Raw genomic sequence first — 26,420 nt, 5'->3', positions numbered from 1 at the left:
CTTGTATAGGAGAACTTTTTCAACCTTAGACTTCAAATCTGAATTGCAAAACACGACGATTCACGTGAAATCTTATTAGTTCCACTATGGCCTCATCTTCATAAGTCACAGGTTAACTCTGAACCAAAAGAGAATCCCGTATGAATCCCTTGTTCTACCTTCATTTAACATCTGAGACCAAAGTAGGTTAGAAAAGAAACACTTATTAGCTACAGTGGAGTTGGCTGAGAGCTGGTGCAGGAATAAGCAGATCCAGGGTTGAGTCCTGGATATTTCACCCCTTGTACGTGGAGTGTATGCAAATCTCTGCACCTCTCTGTTTCTTCCTGGAAGAAAAAAAAACAGTCTAAATTGCACCTCTAGATGTTAAGAGAAGTTGGGAACTTCCCAAGTCATTTGTTGTGAAGGATTTCAATCATTTTGAAATAGAGTGCTTAGTAATGAAGTGCATTCCCCCAAGTTTAATGTCATTTCTTGGATTATATGGCAGAGAGAGCAAAGGCTTTCCTGGGTCATGACTCTGCAGCATAGAGTGACATGAACTCCCAAAATGTGTCTCAGTCCATAGAATAAAGTTATCCTCCCCTTCTTTTCTGACCCTATTTCCCTCATATTTTTGAAAATCTCTGCAGAGATGTTTCAATTATTGAATGCTGCAAGTGCTTCTCAGTAAAAAGTAATAGGCCCCAGAGAAAGTTCATGACATACACACAAATAATCACATCATTTCTTGTCTCTGGTCCTATGGGACAATCTGAAGAATGAAAACACTGGCAGGCACTATCCACTGTTTGGAAACCATAAGCTCATGCTTTGTTTCTATTAAAAATGAAAAGATTTATTTAGGATTGAACTGGTTTTTTTTTTTTTTTTAATTCTTGGTGCTTCCTCTGTGACATCAAGGTATAGGCACTGGAGAAGCAGAAATGAATGAGCCTCAGTTATTTCTTTACATCTATGAAAAAGATACATATATAAATAAGAATGAAATATCTTGCCAAGAATCTAAGAAAAATATAACATCAGATCATGAGATATTTAAGTCAAATGAAGTGAAAAGTAGACTTATCATTAAGAATATCTAAAATTTATCTTACCGTTTCATTGTGCATCCATCACACACTTACTACATGGAGGGCATCTATTATTCATTTGGTCCTTATTCACAGATAGGTTGTATCAACAAGTAATAAATTCAGTGGGCAATCCTAAGTTCATGTATACTAAGAACTTGTCCTCACATAAGTGGAACAAACAGGATTCAAAATGAAGTTTTTGGAGTCCCTCACATAAAATCTCACTGTATCCAGACATTTTGAGGGCTTCCTAGGTGGCACTAGTGGTAAAGAACCCATCTGCCAATGCAGGAGACATAAGGGATGCTGGTTTGATCCTTGGGTTGGGAGGATCCTCTAGAGGATGGCATGGCAACCCACTCCAGTATTCTTGCCTGAAGAATCCCATGAACAGAGGAACCTGGCAGGTTATCGTATGGACCTCGCAGGTCCATAGAATTGCAAAGAGTCAGACATGACTGAGGTGACAGCATGCACACACGCAGACATTCTGATATTTTTAAGCAAAAGTGCAGGATCTAATCACAGGTATGTATGAAGTACCTTTTAAAAACTGTTTTCAATTTCCTAGGTAAGAATGAACTCTGACACTCTGAATTTATGTTTTGTGATTGAGTAGGCTGATTATAAGCATGAAGGAGAAAGTAGACAGTGGACATAACATCGAAGAACAGGATCAACAGGGAGTCTCCCTGAATTTCCTGTGTCCCTCTTCTTTAAGATGTTGCTTGTAAAAAAAAAAAAAAGATGTTGCTTGTGATCTCGCCAACCCATCTTATAGTAGATGCAGCCAGTGCTGCCTACAGCCCTCCTCTGTGTCCTCTGGAAAACTCTAAAGGGAAGGGCACAGTGACCAGTGAGTCTGCCAGGACTGACAGGGAGGTGACAGGACTCTGGGTTTGCAGGAGGAGGACTGCCCTTGGGTCCTGTGTCTGGAGTCAGTCTGCCCAGACTGACGGGCTTCAGTGCTTTCTAACTCATGATCAGGTATAAATTACATAAAATTCTGTATGCATTTACTCTTATTAAAATAATGATATCTGTGCTTATTATCAGGAGACTAAGGAGAAACATATGAAATCAAGCAATAAACAAAACACATACTTTTGAGCCTGGCACTTAGGAAACCCTCAATTACAAGACATTATGGTTAATGTTGGGCTTCTCAGGGAGTGATAGTGGTAAAAGACCTGCCTGCCAATGCAGGAGGCATAAGAGACGTGGGTTCAATCCCTGGGTAGGGAAGATCCACTGGAAGAGGGCGTGGCAACCCACTTGAGTATTCTTACCTGGAGAACCCCATGGGCAGAGGAGTCTGGTGAGCTAGAGTCCATAGGGTTGCACAGAGTCAGACACAACTGAAGTGACTTAGCAGGTGGTTAATGTCATCCACCTCATCATCACTGTTTTTAGAATTCTTTAAAGTTCTGGGGGGGAAGTGTACAGAGACCCATTCACTGCTGTGGTCGGGGAGATGTCAGTCACAGCCAGAACCAGTGAGGATGGAAGTAGAAATCTGAGTGAGAGTTCTCACACCCCAACCAGGAATAAGAATATAAGCTATAAATCTCTGAACCAAAATTTGTACACTGATACTCTCCCATCTGACTGTTCCAACTGTCATGTTTGTCTTGTTGAGGAAGAAAATCATCATGCTCCCAAACTCACTTCATCCATCTCTGTCTCCCTCAGCACTTACTGGGCTGGATTGGATCTCTGCTAGTCCATAACCAAGGAGCACAGACTCCCTGTTTCTCTCCTTCTTGGTGTGTGATGAAGTCTCAGGGACCTTCCTCAGGATGGGCTAGGAATACAGACTCAGGCTGGACCTTTGCAGTTCTTACAAAGGATGGAGACATAGGTGTGGATTCACAATACCAGAACAGGCAAACTAATGAGCAGGAGTCATCATGTATTTACAATGATATTAACTTAGGGTTCAGTGCTGAAAGCTCATCATTAGCCAGTTGGTCCCTGTTGTCCCAATCGCTGGATACCTGTTAATATTAACAGAACAGGGAAAGGAGAAAAGGGAATATTCTGGAAAGAGTCTGTGTCCCTCTTCTCCTCAGGAGGAAATTCTCCTGTTCTCTTGCTTATTAGTTCTGACTAGCTGTATCTTAATATAAAATTTAGACTTCTGTCCTCAATTTGACCACTCAATGTGTGGATTGATAGCTGCAAATCCATTGTATCAATCATGACATCTATGAAGGATCAGTTCTATGCAAAGGATGTGATAGACTTTCCATTTTTACAGTTAATATTTTTAAGGATAGTTTTTCTCCTAATTTGAAGGAAGCTTCAGTTCTAAACTTTTTCTCTGAATGAATTGCATTGGCATATTAGAAAAATATTGATATTTATTATTTAATAATTTATACTTTAATTAAATACTTCAATGGGGGCTCCCAGAAGGTTTCAGTCAAGGTGTCATCCAGGGCTGCAGGTATCTCAGGACTGGATCAGCATGTGTCCACTTTCAGGCACACTCATGAGGCTATTGGAAGGACTCGCCTGTTCACACAATACTGTCCAGAGAATTCTTTCAGTTCCTTGACACATGGCCTCCTGGCAGGGCAGCTGGGTTTTATCCATGTGAGCCATCAAGGATGCAAGAAAGAGGAACCAGGAAGAAAGCCAGTTTACTTTACTCTGTTCCCAGAAGTGACATTCCAACATTTTTCCACATTCTCATCATGGTAATATAGTCACTACATACATCTTGACTCAGGTCTAAGTAAATACACAGAACAATGAACACCAAGATCTGGGATCATTGAGAACATTTCAGATCCTGCCCCCTCCCGCCACCTTCCCCCCACAACCCTCGCTACAGTCCTCATCATCTATATGTGATAATTTGTGCTCCATGCAATTCAAGTCTCAGATCCTGTCCTTTTACTTTCCAGCATATCCCCAAATTCATCCTACCACCTCAATAAAACTTCTCTGGACACAAACTACCATTTGAGTCGAGCCTCCACCACTGGGTACTTCTGCAGACCCCACTCTACTGCTTCAGGTCATGCAGTCTCAAGCAGACTCCTGGTTTCTGATACACTAGGAGAGCCCCTCCATCTCATCAGGACAACCTGCAGTCATTCCATGGCAAAATGTAACAAATGTTCCAAGTATTCTGATATCTTCTAATTAGAAAGCAATCAACTCACTTCAGAATATATTCTCTTTAGATTCCTTTGTGGTCTCAGCTCTTGAAGACTTTAATAAATAAAATGTAGTTGGGCTTACCTTGTTGTTTTCCCTACTGCATAAAGTGTGATGTAGGTGGAAATTGAAATGATGTAAACTTCTGTATCCCACCCACACAGCCTTCCTGACTTAGAGACCTTTTTGCTGAGTAATATGGAGATTGGTTTGTCGTTGAGTGATATGAACAAAACTTTAGTTTATACCCAAGTCAATTTGGATGTGGGGGGAATAATGTCATTTACCTCTGTGTGGCTAAGTGTCAGAGGGTATTTTTAGGAGAAAGCACATGGCAGATATTTACAGGAACATATGAAAGGGAGAGACTGTGTGTTGAAGCACTTAAAGGAATTAGTCCAGGGAAAAAATGCATTACTAAACTGGAATTATTTCAGAGTGAACAGAAGGAGTAAGGTACTAGGGTCAGTGACAAACACGATTTCCATTTCCGACATGGAACATGAAAACCAGTGGTAATTTGTACAGTAAAATATTTTGGTAAACACGTCACTATATATATATATGTATGTATGTATCAAAACATCCTATTGTACATCTTGAAAGTGAAAATGTTAGTTGCTCAATCATGTCCGAATCTTTGTAACCCATAGACTGTATCACACCAGGCTCCTCTGTCCATGGAATTTTCCACGCAAGAACACTGGAATGAGTTGCCATTCCCTTCTCCAGGGGATCTTCCTGACCCAGGAATTGAACCCCAGGTCTCCTGAATTGTAGTCAGATTCTTTACAGTCTGAACACTTATATGATATTATGTCAATGATATCACAATAAAGCTAGAAAAAACTTATTCTCTATTTTTGTTGGAAAACACGTGCATCTGCCTCCAGAAGAATGTCCATTGTTGTGTTCACACTGTTCCAGAAGAATTAATGGAATGGGATAATCTCCAGAATGAGGACAATGAAATGGGTCAGTCACAAAAAGCTGTCCTATGTGACAGGATGAAGTCCAAGTTATTCCATTTTCTAGTCATCTGGGAATATCTTTAAACAAAATAATTTTCACATTTAAAAAAATCATTTCATTTAACCCAATTTTTTTTTTCTTTTGGACTTTAGATTTTGTGCTGGGATATAGCAGATCTGACAGTTTTGAGAGAGCTAATTCCTAGGCAGGTTGATAAGAAGTCCAGGGGTCCCCAAGGAGAGAGAGATCTTGAATTCTTAAGGAGGAGGAAAGATTACTGATAAAGGATGGTTACAGTCCACAAATGGATGATTACTAATTCCTGAAAATGCTCAATGGAAAAGTTTTCCAAAGCCTTAGAATTAGCTAATTATGTAACTCAGCTCTCAGCTTTTCAACAGGCATTAATGGAACTCCAGGAGGTGACTCCTGACCCGGCCTCTGAGTCAAGCAAGCCTCTGTTTGAGCCAGGAACCAAGATCCTGATAAAAACATTGGACCTGGGGGCCAATCTCTTGAGCCCCTCTGGGAAGGCCCTTACCAGGTTATTCTCTCTTCTCCCACAGCTGTCAAAGTGCCAGGAATTGATTCATGGGTGCATCACACTCGAGTTAAGAGGTGGCACTCTGACCAGAACTAAGTGACCTCATTTTATGTCCTTACTTTCTATGCTCTGACTGTACTTTTCAGATGGGCCTGATAATCTATGTATGCTTACTTCTGCTGACCCCAAAGGTCCTGAGCCTGCCATTTGATCCTCAAGAAAATGCCTTCCTGTCCTGGGCTCACTCCTACACTGCCTTCCACAATCAGTCTAACTGCTGGGTCTGCGGAGCACTCCCCTCCTCATCAAGTGGAAGACTTCCTATGGTGGGTTTCTCCACTTCAAGGAAAGGACTTTCAACTCTGTGATGACATCTAACAATCTTAAGAAGGACTGATGTAGCTATGGACATAATGGGACTTTTAATTTTGATTTTAACTTGGTTTAATGACTATTTTGCCTTACGTCTGTAACTGTATAATAGGATTTGTTTCTAACCGTCTGAAAGCTTTTAAGTTACAAATGGTTGTCCAAACTCCTACAAGTGCCACAGCCTCCTCCAACTATTACTTGGGGCTCCTGGATCAGAGACACTCAGTATGAGGGTTAGGAGAATATGTTGCCTCAGCAATTTAGGGACCACGCCCCTAAACAGCAGGAAGTAGTTATGGAACGAAAATGACACTCCTTTCCCTTGGCAACATAATTCTCCTAAAAGAAAAGGGGGGAATGAGAGAGTCAATTCCTAGGCAGGTTGATAAGTCTGGGGGTCTCCAAGGAGAGAGGGATCTGGATTAATTCTCAAGGAGGAGGAAAGGACAAACTTTTTTTTTCTTTCCCTCTACATTCCTTAGGATTATATAACAATAATATATCCTGCTTGAGAACAGTCTCTGGAAAAAACCTTCTGGCTAATCCTGTTATCTTAAAATGTAAATTATGGGAGTGGGTCTAGTAAGGTCTTTACAACCTCCAGACATTCTTTTGCTTCACTGTATAACTAATTAAAAGTATATAACTCCATTGCTAACACTAGTGAGGGGGCACTGTTTCTGCCCTCTTCTGATGTCTGTGTCAGAAGCTTTCTCTATCCCTTTTATACTTTAATAAAACTCTATTACACAAAAGCTCTGAGCGATGAAGTCTCTGGCTCTGGATTGAATTCTTCTGCGGAGGCCAAGAATCCCAGCATCTTTCATGGTTCAGTAACAACCTTTCAGTTTCAGGTGAATAGTGAAAGGATTCAGCCATGCAAACACATGTACTATTCTCCCCCAAACCCCCCTCTCATCCAGGCTGCAACATGACATTGAGCATAGTTCCATGTAGGTCCTAGTTGGTTATCCTTTTTAAATATAGCAGTAATTTCACCCAATTTTGTCTTGTAAGTGTATTTACTCTCATCTTACCAATGGTGTACATCATGGAAAGGCATTTCATGAATGTTGTAGAAAGTTTAAGATTAATACTCAAATGTGTATATTCTATTATAATATACTCAAATTAAAAAATTCATATGTTCACTTATCTTTAGAAATTTTAAGATGGTGCAGTCTGAAAGCAAGAGCTAGAAAATTTTACAGAACACACTTGAAATTAAACTGTATACACACAAAAGCAACCTTTCTTTGTCCTTTTCCAAGGTTCCTTGCCTATCATTTGGCTGGGATGAATGGAGAATAAATAAAATATTTTAGGACATATATTTAATATGATATTTTAAAAGTACTAGTAATTTTAATGGGTTATATCTTTTACCACTGAATAATATGAATTCATCTTCTGTTACATGGATTCCCTTCTTTACTATTCATGTTTCTTATCAATTCAGTCAATAACAGTTTATCCTTGGTTGGAAAATGCAAAGCAAATTAATCTAGTTATGGAAAGTTTTCAGAACACCAAGGTAACTACCACAAAAATGATGTGTGACATCTCTAAGAAGTATTGGAAACCCATCTTGTAGAAAACAAAAGGAGCCCAAAGACTAAGTTATCCTGACTGAAGACAGGGAAGCATGGTGAAGTCCTAACCAGGATACCACTGCTCAAAGGAAACACTCCCCTTTCTGACAATATGGTCCTTTGCAATCCTACAGTAACATAAAAGAAGATACATTTGTTGTGATGACTTGGGTGATTTAATAACCTTTAGGCATCATTAGAGCCATGTGTAATTGGAAAAATAATATCATCACCTATTTTACAGTTGGTTACCCATGACTAAGACATATTCTGGATAACCACCCTTCTTACCTGTGCATGTTTTGTAATCATGTGACTGAAGGCACCATACAATGTATTTTATAGCCCATGCTACAGTATCAGTAAAAGTTCAGTCAAAAAATCAATAGAAACCAAATAGCTGTTTACAGAGGAATATTTAATATAGAGAGTTGGTTAAAAAGTTATTGAAAGACTGAAAGACAAGGAAGAAAAAAGTGGTACCATGGTGATCATAACTGAAGGAGGAAGCTACTTCACCAAGGGCTGGTGGGGTATAAACCCATTGAAACCCATTGAACTTTTAGAGCAAAGAGATATATACAGACCACTGTTGAATGTATGTAAGATGAACACAAGATGGACATTGATGGAACATAGACCACAAGATGGAACATGATTTCAAACACCCCACCCTAAAGCAAAGGCCAGGTGTACAACATAGAGAAGCTATGTGAAGAAATTTATTGGAAATAATGGGTAAAATGAATTGCTTGTTACCACATCAGGGTCTTCATATCTTCCCCCTTTGACTTGTGATCTCTTTTGGATCTTCAGCATTTGTCCATGAACAATATTAGGACTCAAGGCATAAACTTCACCTTTGAAAGAGAGGCTTGACTTGGATCAGTAGTTGTCAACCTTGGGCACATGCTAGAACCACCTGAGCCCTTTTTAAAATTCTCATGCTTGGATCACACCCAAATTCAGTTGAATCAGAAATTCTGGTGGTGAAACCCAGTGGTCAGTATTTTAAACTTCCCAGAAGATTGCAATAAAAGCCAAGGCTGAGAAGCGGTGACATGTAGCTCACATAAGAGCATGCACAGATTTGAATAGTAGAATTTATTATTGAAAGTATATAAGAGCTTGGAAAATTTGTAAATTTGTGATATATTAAGGGGAAATTGTTCATCTTTTGAGGATGCTTGGGCTACCAAAGATAAAATATAGAATCTCCATAGATATAATGAGATTCATTCAAGGAGAGATTTTGATACAAAAAGGCTCTTAGAACTCCCCACTGTCATGTTAAACCATGTGTGTGTGTGCGTGTGCTCAGTCTTGTTGGACTCTTTGCAACCCCGCGGACTGTAGCCCACAAGGATCCCCTGTCCATGGGGTTTCCCAGGCAAGAATACTGGAGTGGGTTGCCATTTCCTCCTCCAGGGATCTTCCGGACTCAGGGATTGGACCTGTGTCTCTTGTGTCTCCTGCACTGGCAGGGGGATAAACTGTAAAGAGAAGTAATATTCAGGTAGAAAGTGAGGAGAGACATGAAGGCCATAAGAGCTATAAAAATGGTGTCATGAGACAGGTAGAATTTTTAGATCTCCAGGTTTAGTTTTGCTACATTTTCTAGTATACTCTCAAATGGGTTGCCAGGTCCTAAGTTGAGTTTGTGTTGCCAGGAACCTCCACAAGGCTCTTTTGATGTCTTTGTTCCTCAGGCTGTAGATGAAGGGGTTCAGCATGGGGGTGACCACAGTGTACATCACCGAGGCTGCTGCATCCTTCCTGGGAAACTGTGAGGTGGCTGAGCTGAGGTACTCACCAAGGCCTGTTCCATAAAATAAGCAAACAACTGCCAGGTGAGAACCACAGGTGGCAAAGGCTTTGTACATCCCACCTGATGAGGGGACTCTCAGAATGGAGACAAGAATTTTATAGTAAGAGAAAATGATTCCTGAGATAGACAGAAAACCAGTCATGGCACCAATGGTATAGCTGACTATGTTATTGGTGAAAGTGTCAGAACAAGCAAGGTTGAGCAGTTGAGAAGGACCACAGAAGAAACTAGAAACTTCTACATCCTTGAAACAGACAAGTTGTAACACAATCACATTGTGCACCTGGGAGTCCAAAAGGCTAACGCAAAAGGACACCAAAACTAAGGAGCAACAGAGGCGTGGGTTCATGATGACTGTGTAGTGCAGTGGGTGACAGATGGCCACAAACCTGTCATAGGCCATCACAGTAAGAAGCATACTATCCATACACGCAAAAAGGATAAAAATAGACATCTGAGTCAGGCAGCCTGAATAGGAGATGACTTTGCTGTGAGATTGGATGTCCACAATCATTTTGGGGACTGTGGTGGAGATGGAACCTATGTCAACTGAGGACAGGTTGGAGAGGAAGAAGTACATGGGGGTGTGGAGGTGGGAGTCAGAGGTGACGGCTAATATGATGAGCAGGTTCCCCAGCACAGTGACCAGGTACATGGACAGGAAGAGGACACAGAGCAAAGGTTGCAGTTCTGGATCATCTGAGAGTCCCATGAGGAAGAATTCTGAGACACTTGTTAGATTTCTAGTTCTGTGTATCTTGGACGCCTTTGGAAAAAGAAAAGAGGCCTGGAAACAAAGGAAGTAAGTAAATGGGCATTAAGCACTGTGTCCATATTTTGGATTCAAGCAATTTATTTCTAAGATTATACACTCTTGTTCCTCCAGAAATATTTCTCACTGTGACAAATTCTATTTGCTTAGAAATTTTCCTCCTTGGTTTCTGTTATACACACCTGTTTATAAACTCTTAGATTATAAAACTTCACAGAAAAGTGAAAGGGAACAAGAACATTAGAGGTAATATATCTGTGATCTCAGTTAAATACAGCCTACTTCTTTTGAAGTAATACAGAAAGAGAAATTCCCTTCCCCTTTTAAGAAAAAATATAGTTCAAAGAAATTAAACATATTTATACATCTTATTTTATTTAAATTCAATTCTAGTTATTTCCTTTATTTGGAATAGTTTTATATCTCTATGAAAAGAAGGAATTGTTCATCTGGATTCTAAACTAAAAATGAATGTTCACAATCAGAAAACATATTTAGGTTGTATTCAGAGTTTTATTATTGGTTTTCCTGTCTTCCTTCCTTCATGAAAGAAGTGAGTACTCAATTATCAGGGTTGCACTTTTAAAATCATTTAGTATATACTTCAGTTGACTTTGGTGGACTTAAAAATTCGATCTGTATGCTTAAATTCAGTGCACGTGGTCATACAGCATTGGTGACTATAATTATGGCATTAGCATATAGAGCATTGTCAATGATTAAGTGATAATGAAATTTTAGAAAAGTTCTTGAAATTTTTTTTAATCTTATACAGTGTTATTTGTTTCCATACCAACTCAGTTAAATGTCTAATGTGTGAGACCACCTTACATTTTTTGAAGTCCATTCTTTGCTGGTGAACTAGTACTCCTTTATTGTTTTTCTTTTTTTTTTTCAGTTTATTGACATGATTGACAAAATTGCTTATATTTGGGTTTTGCCACATGAAGTTTTTGAAAAAATGTACAAAATGATGATTTACTACAATACAAATTGTGACTACCACAATCAAATTAATTAATGTATATGTCACCTTACATAGCTTCTATTTGTGCTCACATGTATGTGGCATATGTTTAACAAACCTCTCATAGCAGATTTCAAGAACACAATACAAAATTATTAGCTATAGTCATCAGACTGCATATTAGATCCCCAGAATGTATTCATTTTATGGCAAAAGTTTATATCCTTTGACCAACATTTCTCTACCTTCTCCACCACTAGTCCTCACAACTACAGCTCTTTTTAAAAACTTCTTGTTTTATACTGGGGTGTAGTCAGTTAACAATGTTGTGATAGTTTCAGACAGATAGCAAAGGAACTCAGCCATACATATAAATGTACCCATTCTCCCTCAAAATCCCCTTCCCTTCACACTACCCCATAACATTGAGCAGAGTTCCCTGTGCTATACAAAAAGTCCTTGTTGGTTGTACATGTGTAACTTTGACCTATTCATGTCAATGTATGGCTCAATCTATCACAATATTTTAATTATCTTCCATTAAAATAAGTAAATTAATTAAAAACATAAATGTAACACAGAACAAAAAAATATAACAGAGGGTTCATGCTGATTCCTCTCTAACTATATCTCCCCTCATGGCTGAGTAATATCCCATTGTTTATATACATTCTGCATTTTCTTTACCTGTTCAACTGTCAACAGACATATATCCATATTCTATTTCAAAAAATATTGCAATGACAAGGGAATGTGTTGTGAAAAAGATTTAAATAGAATAATGCAAACACATCTGAGCAGTTTCCTTATCTATGAAATTGTGATAGTAATTGGACCTACCAATAGAACATTGCAAGAAAGTTTTAAAAATCATTTATATTGATTAGACCAGTGATTTTCAGTTCCATTTCATCAATTACTTACATGCGCTTATTTAAAAGTGCTTAGTTACCCTGACCTCAGCCTAGAACCAATTTCAGGATCTCTATAGGTGAGTATCTTGGTCTCCCTTCTGTGAACCAGGGCTTGACCAACACTGCCTTAGAATGAATATTGCCCAACACTTAGAAAAATCTCCATGAATATTATTGATTAACACTGTCCTAATAACACACCTATTCTTAAAATATAAACATTTAATAATATTTCTTCAGATCCCACATATCATAAAAATTTGAAACATTAATGATAAAATTTAACTTCTCTTGAGACCTCAGTTCAATCCCACTTCCCTGCATACACGTCCTCAAAGCAACCAGTGTGATTAACTTGACATATATATTTTCTTGTAAATGTTTTCATAATGTCAATATTCATTTGCATATCCCTAACCAGCTTTTAGTGTTTCTGTAGTAACTCAGACAGTAAAGCATCCGCCTGCAATGCAGGAGACCTGGGTTCAATCCCTGGGTCAGGAAGATCCCCTGGAGAAGGAAATGGCAACCCACTCCAGTATTCTTGCCTGGAGAATTCCATGGATAGAGGAGCCTCATGGACTACAGTCCATGGGGTCCCGAAGAGTCGGACAAGATGGAGCGACTAACACACATACAACCAGCTTTTAAAAAATCTTCCCTAAATAAAATAATATCCATATTGCCTCTTAATGCACTTCGTTACCACACCATTTTGGCTAAGTCTTTTGTGAAGTACATACAACTACAACAATTTCCTGACACACATTATTACATAAGGAAAGACACCATTTTCCTCAGTTGGTAAATTTATATTTATATAAATTAATTTCACTTTAACAAATTTAACACATTTAAGTGCAGTAATATATAATTTGATATATTTTATATATTAAATAAATATTTAGTTTACATTACATATATTATTTTTATTTATATCAGTTTCTGCTTACAACAATCCAATGAAAATTCTTGTACCCTTCTTTGTTTCAGACAAATGGAAATTAGTACATAACATGTGAGTGGTAATTAGTTAAGTTCTCACAGTGGGTGCATAACCAGTTTGGTATGTGCATGCTCAGGTGTGTCCGACTCTGTGCGACCCCATGGACTGGAGCCCACCAGGCTCCTCTGTCCATGGGATTCTCCAGGCAAGAATACTGGAGTGGGTTGCCACTTCCTTCTGCAGGGGATCTTCCCAACCCAGGGATCAAACCTAGGCCTCCTGCATCACAGGTCGATTCTTTGTTGTCTGAGCCACAGGGAAGCTAATTCCCTGTACTTGTTTCAGTGCAAAAGTAATATTCTGTCAACTGCATCCATGTCATTTTCTCCTTGTATAGGAAATCTTCTCAACCTTAAATTTCAAAGCTAGACTGCAATTTGCATGACTATTCATTGAAAACCTTATAGTCATCCATGTTAGTGCCATTATGATCTCTGTAAACTGCGACCTTAGTCCCATGATTCACAGATTTTCACTGAACCAAAAGAGGATGAAGTAATTATCTACCTTCCTTTCACCTATGGGAGCCAAGTGGGTTTGAAAATAAATGTATTAGCTACAGTGGAGATGACTGAGAGCTGGGGCAGGAAAAAGCATATCAGTGATTGAGTCCTGGGTCTTTCATCCTTGTAAGTGAAATATGTGCATTTATCTCAAGCTCTCTGTGCTTCTCTTCTTGAACATGAAGATCTAACACCCACTCTAGAGTATATGTGGCACCAGAGGAAGTTGGAAACTTAATAAATATTTGGTCATCTGTATAAAGAATTTTAATCATTATTGAGATAATGTATTTTTAATAGTGCTTCCCAGGAGGTGCTAGTGGTAAAAAACCTGCCTGCCAATGCAGGAGACATAAGAGATGCAGGTTCAATTCCTGGGTCAGAAAGATCCCCTGGATGAGGGCTTGACAACCTACTCCAGTATTCTTGCCTGGAAAACTCCATTGACAGAGGGGCCTGGTGGGTGACAGTCCATGGGGTCACAAGTAGTTGGATACAACTGAAGTGACTTAGTTCATGTGCATGTTTATTAATTAAATACAATGCCCCAAATGTAATGATGTATCATGGAGTATATGGCAGAGAGATCAAAGCCTTTCCTATCTCAGAGGTGGAGCACAGATAACATCAAATCCTAAAATATGGCTAGGCACATGAGTTAAAATGTGCATGTCCTCTTCTTTTCTAACTCTTTTCCCCCCATATTCGTCAAAATTTCTTCAATGACTTCTCAATGATTGAATGCTGCAGATGCTATTAAATGGAAAATAAGAAGTCTCAAAGTCCATGAAATAGACAGAAACAACCAGTGTTTTAATTTTTCTGTAGTCCTGTGGGACTTTCTGGAAAGGATGAAAACACTGACATAAATGGTCCACCATGCGGACCATATTGCTCACGTGTTGTTTCTATGAAAAAAAGGAGTTTACTCAACACTTAACTGTATTTTTATCCTTGGTGTCTCCTCTGTGCCAACAAGATACAGGTTTTGGGGAATCAAAAATTAATGAGCCTCACTCAGTTCTCTTAGTCTAGGAAGAAGGTACTTGTAGAAACAAAAATAAAATGTCTTGTCAGGGATGTAAGGAAACCACAACATCAGATTTAGAGATATTTAAATCTGATGATATGACAAATAGCCTTAGTAACAAAATCAAACTGTATTTTCCCCTTTCTTTGTGCATCCATCACATAGTTATTGCATTGAGGGTGAGGATGTTTGCTTAGACCCAATCCAGTGGTTCTGTGTTAGTGAGGAATCCCTCAGTTGATAATCCTAAATCTCAAAGATTCTAAGAAATTGCCCCATACTACACTAAGAATGAGTGAAGCAAACAGGATTCAAAACTAAATGTTTTTCTTCTCTGAGTCCCATGCCCTAGATTTCTTTGTTTATACACTTTTTGAAAATTTTCAGCAGAGGTAGAGAGGTATAACTATGGATACATCTGGAGTATATTATTTTAAATATTTTCATTTTCCTTAATAGGACTGGACCCCAAGACTGATTTTGTGTCTCCTTCATGATTGACTTAGCTCATTCTAACTATAGAGGAGAAAGTGGACAGGTGAAGTGAAATCAAAGAACAGCATCAACTGAGATCTACCCTGAAGTATCAGGTGCCAGTTATTTCTATGGCTTAATTTCTGATCTCAGACATTCTTCTGATAGTATATGTGGCAAGTGATACCTGCCCAACACTGTGCCCTCCAGAAAACTCCAAGGGGAAGGGCACAGTAAGCAGGGAGTCTCTGCCAGGAAGTGACAGGACTGTTTGGGTGAAGAGGGGAAGACTGCCTTGATGCTCTGTGTCTGGAGTCAGTCTGCCCAGACTGACAGGCTTCAGACTTGGCTTTAACACTTTAACATGAACTAGTAGATATGACATAAAATGCACTGCTTGTTTCCTCTTATTAAAATAATAATAATGTGTGCACTAATAATTTGGGAGAGATTATGCAGACAGAATCAAGCAAGAAACATAAAATGTACCTCAGAGCCTGATACTTAGGAAGACTTGATTAACAGTACATGAAGTTATGATTAGTTTTATCCTCTTCATTTTCATCATCTATTCATCACCATTTCATTTTATTTAAATGCGTGGAAGAAAGTTTGCAGAGACACATTAGCTGCTTTGATGGGAAGGATGCCAGGCAGAACCAGAACCAGTAAGGTGTATGGAGAACTCTGAATGAGTGTTCTCATATGCCAACCAGAACCAAATACATAAATTTCAAAAGCCACTATTCCAAAACCATGTAGATGGATGCCTTCCTACCTTTCTATGGAAACTATCATGTTTGTTGCTCATGAGGAGGAAATAATGCTGAAATAGTCCAGCTGCCAACCACTGTCTCCCTCTGCACTTACTGGGCTAGGCTGCATCTCTGCTGGAGCATGACCAAGGAGCACAGACTCACTGCCCATCTCCTGCCTGGTGTGTGATGAAGTCTCAGGGTCCCTCCTCAGGTTGGGCAGGAAGACACACTCAGACTGGACCTTCTGATGCGGATTCCTACAAAGGATGGAGACATAGGTGTGGACTCACAATATTAGAACAAGCAAGCTAAAGAACTGGAGGCATTGGCCAATTATTTTCAGTGGTATGACCTTAGTGCTCAATGCCCAAAGCTCACCATTAGCCAGTTGGTCTTTGTTGTCCCAATCTCTGGAGACTTGTTAATAATAACAGAAAGGAAAAGGAGAAAAGTGAGTGTCCTGGGAATATCCCTCCTCTCCTCAGGTGGTTGTGCACCTCTCCTCTTTACTTCTTACTTCCAAGTTGCAGGAGGATAACCTAAAATTCAGACTTTCTTTCTCAATTTAATCACACAATGTGTGTTTTTGATATTTGTAAGTCTCTTTATTTATCATGAAATCTAGGCATATTAGGACTGTTTGCCAAGGATGTGATACACTTTCCATTTTCTCAGTTAGTTGTCTCTAAGTATAAATTCTTGTCTTCATTGCCTTACTGCTTGCTTAGAATGGCATTTTATATCATGAAGATTTACATTTTAATCTCTAATTTGAATGAGTCTTTGTTTCTGAGTTTTTCTCTAATGGAATTACATTGCCATATTAGAAAAATCTTATTTTTTAGGAAAATTATTGGAATACAGTTGATTTACTGGTATGTTAGTTTCATGTGTACAAGAAAGTGAATCAGTTATACATCATACATATCCACTGTTTTTTAGATTTTTCCCATATTAGTCTCACAGAATATTGAGAAGAGTTCCCTATGCTATACAGTTCAGTTCAGTTTAGTTCAGTCACTCAGTTGTGTCCGACTCTTTGTGACCCCATGGACTGCAGCATGCTAGGCCTCCCTGTCCATCACCAACTCCTGGAGTTTACCCAAACCCATGTCCATTGAGTAGGTGATTCCATCTAACCATCTCATCCTCTGTCATCCCCTTCTCCCACCTTCAATCTTTCCTAACATCAGGGTCTTTTCCAATGAGTCAGCTCTTTGCATCAGGTGGCCACAGTATTGGAGTTTCAGCTTCAACATCAGTCCTTCCAATGAACAGTCAGGACTGATCTCCTTTAGGATGGACTGGTTGGATCTCCTTGGAGCCCAGGGGACTCTCAAGAGTCTTCTCCAACACCACAGTTCAAAAGCATCAATTCTTCGGCGATTAGCTTGCTTGATAGTCCAACTCTCACATCCATACATGACTACTGGAAAAACCATAGCCTTGACTAGAAGGACTTTGTTGGCAAAGTAATGTCTCTGCTTTTTAATATGCTGTCTAGGTTGGTCTTAGCTTTTCTTCCAAGGAGCAACCATCTTTTAATTTCATGGCTTCAGTCACCATCTGCAGTGATTTTGGAGCCCAGGAAAATAAAGTCTGTCACTTTATCCATTGTTTCTCCATCTATTTGCCATGAAGTGGTGGGACCAGATTCCATGATCTTAGTTTTCTGGATGTTGAGCTTTAGGCCCACTTTTTCACTTTCCTCTTTCACTTTCATCAAGAGGCTCTTTAGTTTTTCTTCACTTTCTGCCATAAGGGTGGTGTCATCTGCATATCTGAGCTTATTGATATTTCTCCCAGTAAACTTGATTCCAGTTTGTGCTTCCTCCAGCCCAGAGTTTCTTGCATATAAGTTAAATAAGCAGGGTGACAATATACAGCCTTGATGTACTCCTTTTCCTATTTGGAACCAGTCTGTTTTTCCATGCCCAGTTCTAACTGTTGCTTCCTGACCTGCATACAGGTTTCTCAAGAGGCAGGTCAGGTGGTCTGGTATTCCCATCTCTTGAAGAATTTTCCACAGTTTGTTGTCATCCACACAGTCAAAGGCTTTGGCATAGTCAACAAAGCAGAAGGAGATGTTTTTCTGGAACTCTCTTGCTTTCTCTATGATCCAATAGATGTTGGCAGTTTGATCTCTGGTTCCTCTCTGCGTTTTCTAAATCCAGGTTGAACATCTGGAAGTTCACGGTCCATGTACTGTTGAAGCTTGGTTTGGAGAATTTTGAGCATTATTTTGCTAGTGTGAGATGAATGCAATTGTGCAGTAGTTTGAGGGTTCTTTGGCATTGCCTTTCTTTGGGACTGAAATGAAAACTGACCTTGTCCAGTCCTGTGGCCACTGCTGAGTTTTCCAAATTTTCTGGCATATTGAGTGCAGCACTTTCACAGCATCGTCTTTTAGGATTTGAAATAGCTCAACTGGAATTCCATCTCTTATACTAGCTTTGCTCATAGTGATGCTTCATAAGGTCCATTTGACTTTGCATTCCAGGATGTCTGGCTCTAGATGAGTGATTATACCATCTGGGTCATGAAGATTATCTGCGTTGTGATTATCTGGGTGATTATCTGATTGTCTGGGTCATGAAGATCTTTTTTGTATAGTTCTCTGTATTCTTGGCATCTGTTCTTATATCTTCTGCTTCTGTTAGGTCCATACCATTTTTGTCCTTTATTATTCATCTTTCAATGAGTAAACAATAATAAAATTTAAGAACTCTCTTGAAATTTTGATTCATGGTGATGTTTGGCAAAAACCATCACAACATTGTAAAGTAATTATCCTCCGATTATAGTAAATGAATTAAAAAATAGGCATAATATTCTCCAGGTCATTTCATGTTGTCAGAAATGGCAGGATGTCCTTCTTTTTATGGCTGAGTAAAGGTCCGTCTGGTCAAGGCTATGGTTTTTCCAGTGGTCATAATGGATGTGAGAGTTGGACTGTGAAGAAAGCTGAGTGCCGAAAATTGATGCTTTTAAACTGTGGTGTTGGAGAAGACTCTTGAGAGTCCCTTGGACTGTAAGGAGATCCAACCAGTCCATCCTAAAGGAGATCAGTCCTGACTGTTCATTGGAAGGACTGATGCTGAAGTTGAAACTCCAGTATTTTGGCCACCTCATGTGAAGAGTTGACTCATTGGAAAAGACCCTGATGCTGGGAGGGATTGGGGGCAGGAGGAGAAGGGGACGACAGAGGATGAGATGGCTTGATGGCATCACTGACTCGATGGGCATGAGTTTGAGTAAACTCCATGAGTTGGTGATGGACAGGGAGGCCTGGCGTGCTGCGATTCATGGGGTCGCAAAGAGTGGGACATGACTGAGTGACTGAAATGAACTGAACTGAAGTGAATATCCCATTGTTTATATATACACCCAACATCTTTTACCTATTCATCTTCAATAGACACATTTTCACTATTCAAGTAATATGATGATACAAGGGAATGCAAATATCTCTTAGAGGTTCTGATTTCATTTCTTTGGCACATACCCTGAAGTGGGTTGCTAGATCCTATGGTAGTTCTATTTCAATTAGTTGCAGCTTTTAATTTTTTTAAGGAACCTCCATTCTGTTTTCTGTAATGGCTGTTTCATTATTCATTCCCACCAACCAAGTATAAGTGTTCCCAGAACAGTGAGCAGGGAGCAGGGAGTCTCTGCCAGGACTGACAGGGGTGACATGATGGTTTGGGTTGGCAGAGGTATTGCCCACATACCTTGCATCTGGAATCAGTCTGTCCAAAATGACTGACTCAAACATGATTTTATCATTCTTTAACTCATGATCTGGTTGCTGTTGCTTAGTCCCTAAGTTGTGTCCAACTCTTTGTGAACCAAGGACTGTAGACCGCCAGGATCCTCTGTCCATGTGATTTCCCAGGCTAGAACACTGCAGTCGGTTGCCATTTCCTTCTCCAGGGTATCTTCATGACCCGGGACTGGAACCTGAGTCTCCTGCATTGGCAGGCAGATCCTTTTACCACTGAGCCACCAAGAAAGCCCCATGAACTGGTACATGTGACATAAAATATTTCATTTCTTTCCTTTTATTAAAATAATAGTAATGTGTATACATTTAATTGTAGATAAATTATGAAGATGTACTCAAGAAGGAAATATAAAACATAATTCAGAGCCCAACACCTAGGAAGCCTTCAATAACAGCACACGATGGTATGGTTCATGTCATCCTCATCATGCTCGTCCTCATTCATATCACTGATCCCTTAACGAACTGAAGTGTTAGAGGGAAGACAGACAGAGGATGAGATGGTTGGATGGCATCATCGACTCAATGGACATGAGTTTGAGCAAAGTCTGGGAGATGGTGAAGGACAAGGAAGCCTGGCTTGCTGAAGTCCATGGGTTTGCAAAGAGTCGGACACAACTGAATGACTAAACCACAACTGAACAAGTGGAAAGTTTACAAAGGTGCATTTGCTTCTCTAGTGGGAGGGATGCCAGCCAGAGCCAGGCCACTGAGGGTGAAAGCAGAACTCCGAATGAGAGGTCTCACATCTCAACCAGAACTAAGAATATGAACTTCAAAGTACTTTATTCCAAAACAGTATAGATTGCTCCTAACATCCCCTTCACCATCCCTGTCTCCCTAGCACTTACTGGTCTGGGCTGCATCTCTGCTGGAGCATGACAAAGGAACCAAGTTCCTTACTTCCAAGTTGCAGGATCTTAACGTAAAATCAGACATTTCCCCCTCAATTTTGCCACTCAGTGTGTGATTTTGATATGCTGAAATCCATTGTATCAATTATTAAATCTATGTAGCAAGAGGTCTAGACCAATGATGTGATACACTTTCCATTTTCAGACTTAATAATTGTCTCTAAAGATAATGTACTTTCATATCTTTACTTTAGCTCACAGTTGATGAGAGGAAGTACACAACGGAATGAAAACCAGGAGTTGAGATCAGTGAAAGCATCTCAGGTCCTGCTCACCACACAGGCCTCATCCTCTATAAGGACTTTGTGCTCCAAACCCTTCAATAGTCACATCTTGCCCATCTGCTTTGCAGCATATTCCTAGATTCACTGTGCCAACATGATTTCAGCAAAAATTCCCTGGAAACAAACTAGAAATGGGTGGACCTTCCTCTCCACTAGGTACTTATGCAGACCCCACTCTACAGCTTCAGGTCATGCAGTCTCAAGTTGACCACTGTTTTTTGATATACTAGGAGAGCCTCTCCATCAGCATCAGGACAACCTGTAGCTGCTCCATGAACAGATGTAACAAGTTTCCACATGACATGTTCCCCATGTTTCTGATTTCTGCTAATTCAAATGGAATCCACTCAAACCAGGGTGTATTTTCTCTTGGTTTCCTTGTGGTCTCAGCTCTTGAAGACTTTAATAAAATGTGGATTTGGCTTACCCATTTTTGCTAGTGGATAAAGTGGGATGTGTGTGGAGAGTGGTGGGATGTAACCTTCACAGTCCTGTCCATGCAGTCTTCCTGACAGAGAGCACTCTCCTGATGAATGCAGAGGTTGATTTGTCATTAAGTGATATGAAAAACCTTTAAACCAAGTCAAATTGGATATGGAGAGAAGAATGTTATTTACCTGTGTGTGGATAAGTGACAGGGTATTTTTAAGAGAGAGCACATGGCAGATATGCACAGGTGGATATGAGAAGGAGAGACTGGGTTTGGGGCATTTAAATAATTTGTGGTTATTGTTGTCTAGTCACTAAGTCATGTCCAACTCTGCAACACCATGGGCTGTAGCCTATCAGGCTCCTCTTTCCATAGGATTTCCTGGGAAAGAATAGTGGAATGGGTTGCCATTCCCTTCTCCAGGGGATCTTCTCAACCCAGAAGTCAAATCTTTGTCTCCTGCATTGGCAGGCGGGTTTCCTATCACTGAAACATTAGGGAAGCCCATCTTTTAAAAATTAATTATATTTGCTTATTTTAATTGCTTGATGATTGCTTTACAATATTGTTTTGATTTCTGCCATACATCTACATGAATTAGTCATTGGTGTACATATATCCCCTCCACTGTGAACCTCCCTCCCACCTCCCATCCTTTCCCAGCCCTCTAGGTTGTTATAGAGCCCCAGTTTGTGTTCCCTGAGTCATACAGCACATTTCCATTAGGGATCTATATTGCATATGGTAGTGTATCTGCTTCCATGCTCCTCTCTCCAAGCCCATCTTTTAAACTAGAGTACTTTAATCTCCATGTGGTTAAAAATAGTTGGAAAGCATAAGAGTTTGTTTGTTTTTTGCTGGTTCACAAGCTAAGGAGCTGATGCTTCAGATGAAATATACTACCTGAAAAACCTTTTAGCTGAAACACAATACTGGTCTACAACTGGCCTGTTAACAAGGTGAATATGATAGTGTACACTTCTTGATCCACTACAGTGTCCAAATGCTGTTCTGATAAGTACTTGTGATTGCCTCATCTCAACCACTCTCTCAGTTAAGAAATTTTGTTGAAACTCTTGTACAGACGAAGAAGTTGGAAAGACATTTTGTATTACACACACAGTCACAGTGTGTAATATGAAGCAACACGTGAGCTGCAAGATGCTAACATAAATTTTGGAGTAGGAAATGGCAACCCACTCTAGTATTCTTGCCTGGAGAATCCCATGGATGGGGGAGCATGGTGGGCTACAGTCCATGGGGTCGCAAAGAGTCGGACATGACTGGGCACATGCACACACGCATAAATGTAAATACATTGCTAGGAGGAGGTGAAGATGCACGAGTAAGAGGACATTGAGCTCAGCTCCCTGCAGGAAAACAACACAAATGCATCTACATGGGGAGTCGTTCTCACTGAAAACAACTGGACACTGTCAGAGAGACTCTTCTACCAAGACTGTAAAGAGTGAACCACGTGATAAAAAAACAAGAAAGGAATGTATATGTGTGAATAACTGAGTCACTTTTCTGTACAGCAGAGATGTGCACAACATTACAAACTAACTATACTTCAATAATTAAAAAAAAATTAAAAGAAAACAGAATGACCCACATGGAATTGGATAGGAAAGGAGAGTGACTTGATGCCCTCAGGAGGGGACACAGAACAGGAGGGAGTACAATGGGTTAAGTTAACTTCTACGAGAAGTAGGGATGAGAGAATACACTATATATTGGACACCCCAGCCTGAGGTCCAACACTAGGAAGACAAATCTCCACCTCACACCTGTTAGACTGCTTACGATTAAAAAGACAAAAAGTAACAAATGCTGGTAAAAGTGTGTAGAAAAACTGAATCCTCATACACTGCTGATGGGACTGTACAAGCACTATGGACGATAGTGTGGAGGTTCCTCAAAAATATTAAATAGAACTGCGATATGTGACAATGATCCCACTTTTGGGTGTGTGTCCATAGGAGATGACCTAACTCTCTCAAAGAGATGACTGCATGGCCATGGTTCATGTCCAGCATCTGTCACAAGAGCAAAAAATGAAACCAACCTAGTGTCCACAGATGAATAAGGGATAAAGAAAATGTGATATACATTCAGTACATACAGTGGAATATTATTCAGTTATGAGAAAGAAGCAAATCCTGTCATTTGCTACAATATGGATGAAATTTGAGGGCATCATGGTAACAAATAAGTCATACTGTGAAGGACATATAATGTATTATTTCCCTTATATATGGAATATAAATTTTTGGTCTCATAGAAACAGAATGTATTTTCTTGCCTTTGACCAATTGTGTATATTGTGAAAAATATTTCATGAATGTTGCAGAACATCTAGGATTAGTATCCAGGTGTGTGCTTTCTATTATAATAACTTTGGGTTTAAAATTTTCTTTTGCTGTGAGAATTTAATATGATTTAATAAGAAAATGGGGCTTCCAAGGCTCTAGTAGTGAATAACCTGCCTGCCAAAATAGGAGACATAAGAGATGTGGGTTCGATCTCTGGGTAGGAAAGATCCCCGGAGAAGGGCAGGACAACTCACTTCAGTATTCTTGCCTGGAAAATCCCATGGACAGAGGAGCCTAGTGGGCTACAGTCCACTGGGTTGCAAAGATCCAGACACAACTGAGGAGACTTAGCATGCATGTATGCTATAAGGTGTAACTTTAACAGGACATGAACTGGAAATCAACCTCCTCCTCACCACCCCCTCCCCCAAAACACACAAAAGCAGCATTCCTTTGACTGTTTCCAATATTCTTTCACTATCACTTAGGTTTGCCTAAATGGATTGGCAGATATAATGTTCAAGTAATTTTCATGAATGTTACTGGGTTATATCTCTTCCTCCAAACTGATAAAAATTTAGTCTGTGTCAAATGTTTTCTTTTCTTTAATATCAAAGCTTCTCAACAATAGAGTTAGTCAGTGATTTTCCTAAGTGGCAAAATGCAAAGTACATTAAACTAGTTTTGCACAGCTTTCAGATGGCCAAGATTACTACCATAAAAACCATGTGTGACACATCTGAGAAGTGATGGATACTAATCTTGTAGAACACAATAGGAGCCCTAGGATGTAATTACTGTGACAGAAGACAGTAAAGCATAGTAATGAAGTCCTAATCAGGGTATTTCTAGTAAAGGGGAAAAATCTCCTCTTTGTTGACAATACAGTTCTTTTCAATCCTAAAATCATGTGAAAAGAGATAAATTAAGTGTGGAAACTTGGATGACCATGTACCTCAGGCATCATTAGAGACACACAGCAACTGGACTAGGACATCACTACCTATTTTTCAGGTGCATACCCCAAACTAAGACATACACTTGACAAAACTTTATTCTCTGGGCACATTTTGCAATATTCCAATTGGAGGTACTTCACAGCATACTTTTATATCTCTTGCTACAGTATCAGTTGAGATTCAGCCAAGAAAGGAGAAACCAATTAGTCATTTTAATTAAGACAATTTAAACTGGGAATTCACTATGAACAAAGCTAGTGGAGGTGACAGAATTCCAGTTGAGCTATTTCAAATCCTAAAAGATGATGCTGTGAAAGTGTTGCACTCAATATGCCAGCAAATTTGGAAAACTCAGAAGTGGCCACAGGACTGGAAAAGGTAAGTTTTCATTCCAGTCCCAAAGAAAGGCAATGCCAAAGAATGTTCAAACTACCACACAATGGCACTCATCTCACACGCTAGTAAAATAATGTTCAAAATTCTCCAAGCCAGGCTTCAAAAGTACATGAACCATGAACTTTCAGATGTTCAAGCTGGATTTAGAAAAGCCAGAGGAACCAGAGATCAAATTGCCAACATCTGTTGGATCATAGAAAAAGCAAGAGAGTTCCAGAAAAAACATCTACTTCTGCTTTGTTGACTGTGCCAAAGCCTTTGACTGTGTGGATCACAATAAACTGTGGAAAATTCTTCAAGAGATGGGGAATACAAGACCACCTGACCTGACTCTTGAGAAACCTGTATGCAGGTGAATAAGCAGCAGTTAGAACTGGACATGGAACAACAGACTGGTTCCAAATAGGAAAAGGAGTATGTTAAGGCTGTATATTGTCACCCTACTTATTTAACTTCTATGCAGAGTATACCATGTGAAATGCCAGGTTGGATGAAGCACAAGCTGGAATCAAGATTGCCGGGAGGAATGTTAATAACCTCAGATATACAGATGAAACCACTCTTACAGCAGAAAGTGAAGAGGAACTAAAGAGCCTCTTGATGAAAATGAAAGAGGAGAGTGAAAAAGCTGGCTTAAAACCCAACATTCAAAAAATGAAGATCATGGCATCTGGTCCCATCACATCATGAAAAATAGATGGGGAAACAACAGACACAGTGACAGAGTTTATTTTCTTGGGCTCCAAAATCACTGCAGATGGTGACTGAAGCCATGAAATTAAAAGATGCTTCCTCTTTGGAAGAAGAGCTGTGACAAACCTAGACAGCATATTAAGAAGTAGAGATATACTTTGCTGACAAAGGTCCATATAGTCCAAAAGGTATGGTTTTCCAGTAGCCATGTATGGCTGTGAGAGTTGGACCATAAAGAAAGATGAGCACCAAAGAATTGATGCTTTTGAACTGTGGTGTTGGAGAAGATTCTTGAGAGTCCCTTGGACATCAAGGATATAAAACCAGTCAATCTTAAAGGAAATCAGTCCTGACTATTCATTGGAAGGACTGATGCTGAAGCTAAAACCCCAATACTTTGGCCACTCGATGTGAAGAACTGACTCATTTGAAAAGACCCAGATGCTGGGAAAGATTGAAGGCAGGAGGAGGAGACAACACAGGATGAGACGGCTGGATGGCATCACTGACTAAATGGACATGAGTTTGAGCAAGCTCCGGCGGTTGGTGATGGATAGGGAATCCTGGCGTGCTGCAGTCCATGGGGTTGCAAAGAGTCAGACACGACTGAGCAACTGAACTAAGCTGAACTGAAACTGGGAGTTGGTTTAAAAGATACTGAAAAACTAA

General features: G+C 39.7%; 1 protein-coding gene across 1 annotated transcript; it reads right to left on the bottom strand.

Annotated features, from left to right (window-relative positions):
- Window positions 1-4,240: 4,240 nt before the first annotated feature.
- LOC110134019 (olfactory receptor 7E24-like) lies at window positions 4,241-10,291 on the bottom strand. Its single transcript, XM_070458634.1, has 2 exons — window positions 9,399-10,291; window positions 4,241-4,262 (listed from the first exon to the last, which is right to left on the bottom strand). The coding sequence occupies exons 1-2, from the start codon at window positions 10,262-10,264 to the stop codon at window positions 4,241-4,243; spliced, it is 888 nt and encodes a 295-aa protein (XP_070314735.1). The 5' UTR covers window positions 10,265-10,291.
- Between the last annotated feature and the right edge of the window lie 16,129 nt (window positions 10,292-26,420).

This window comes from Odocoileus virginianus, chromosome 3, assembly GCF_023699985.2.
Source record: "Odocoileus virginianus isolate 20LAN1187 ecotype Illinois chromosome 3, Ovbor_1.2, whole genome shotgun sequence".
Classification (NCBI taxonomy): Eukaryota; Metazoa; Chordata; class Mammalia; order Artiodactyla; family Cervidae; genus Odocoileus; species Odocoileus virginianus.
This window is presented reverse-complemented; position numbering and strand designations above follow the sequence as displayed.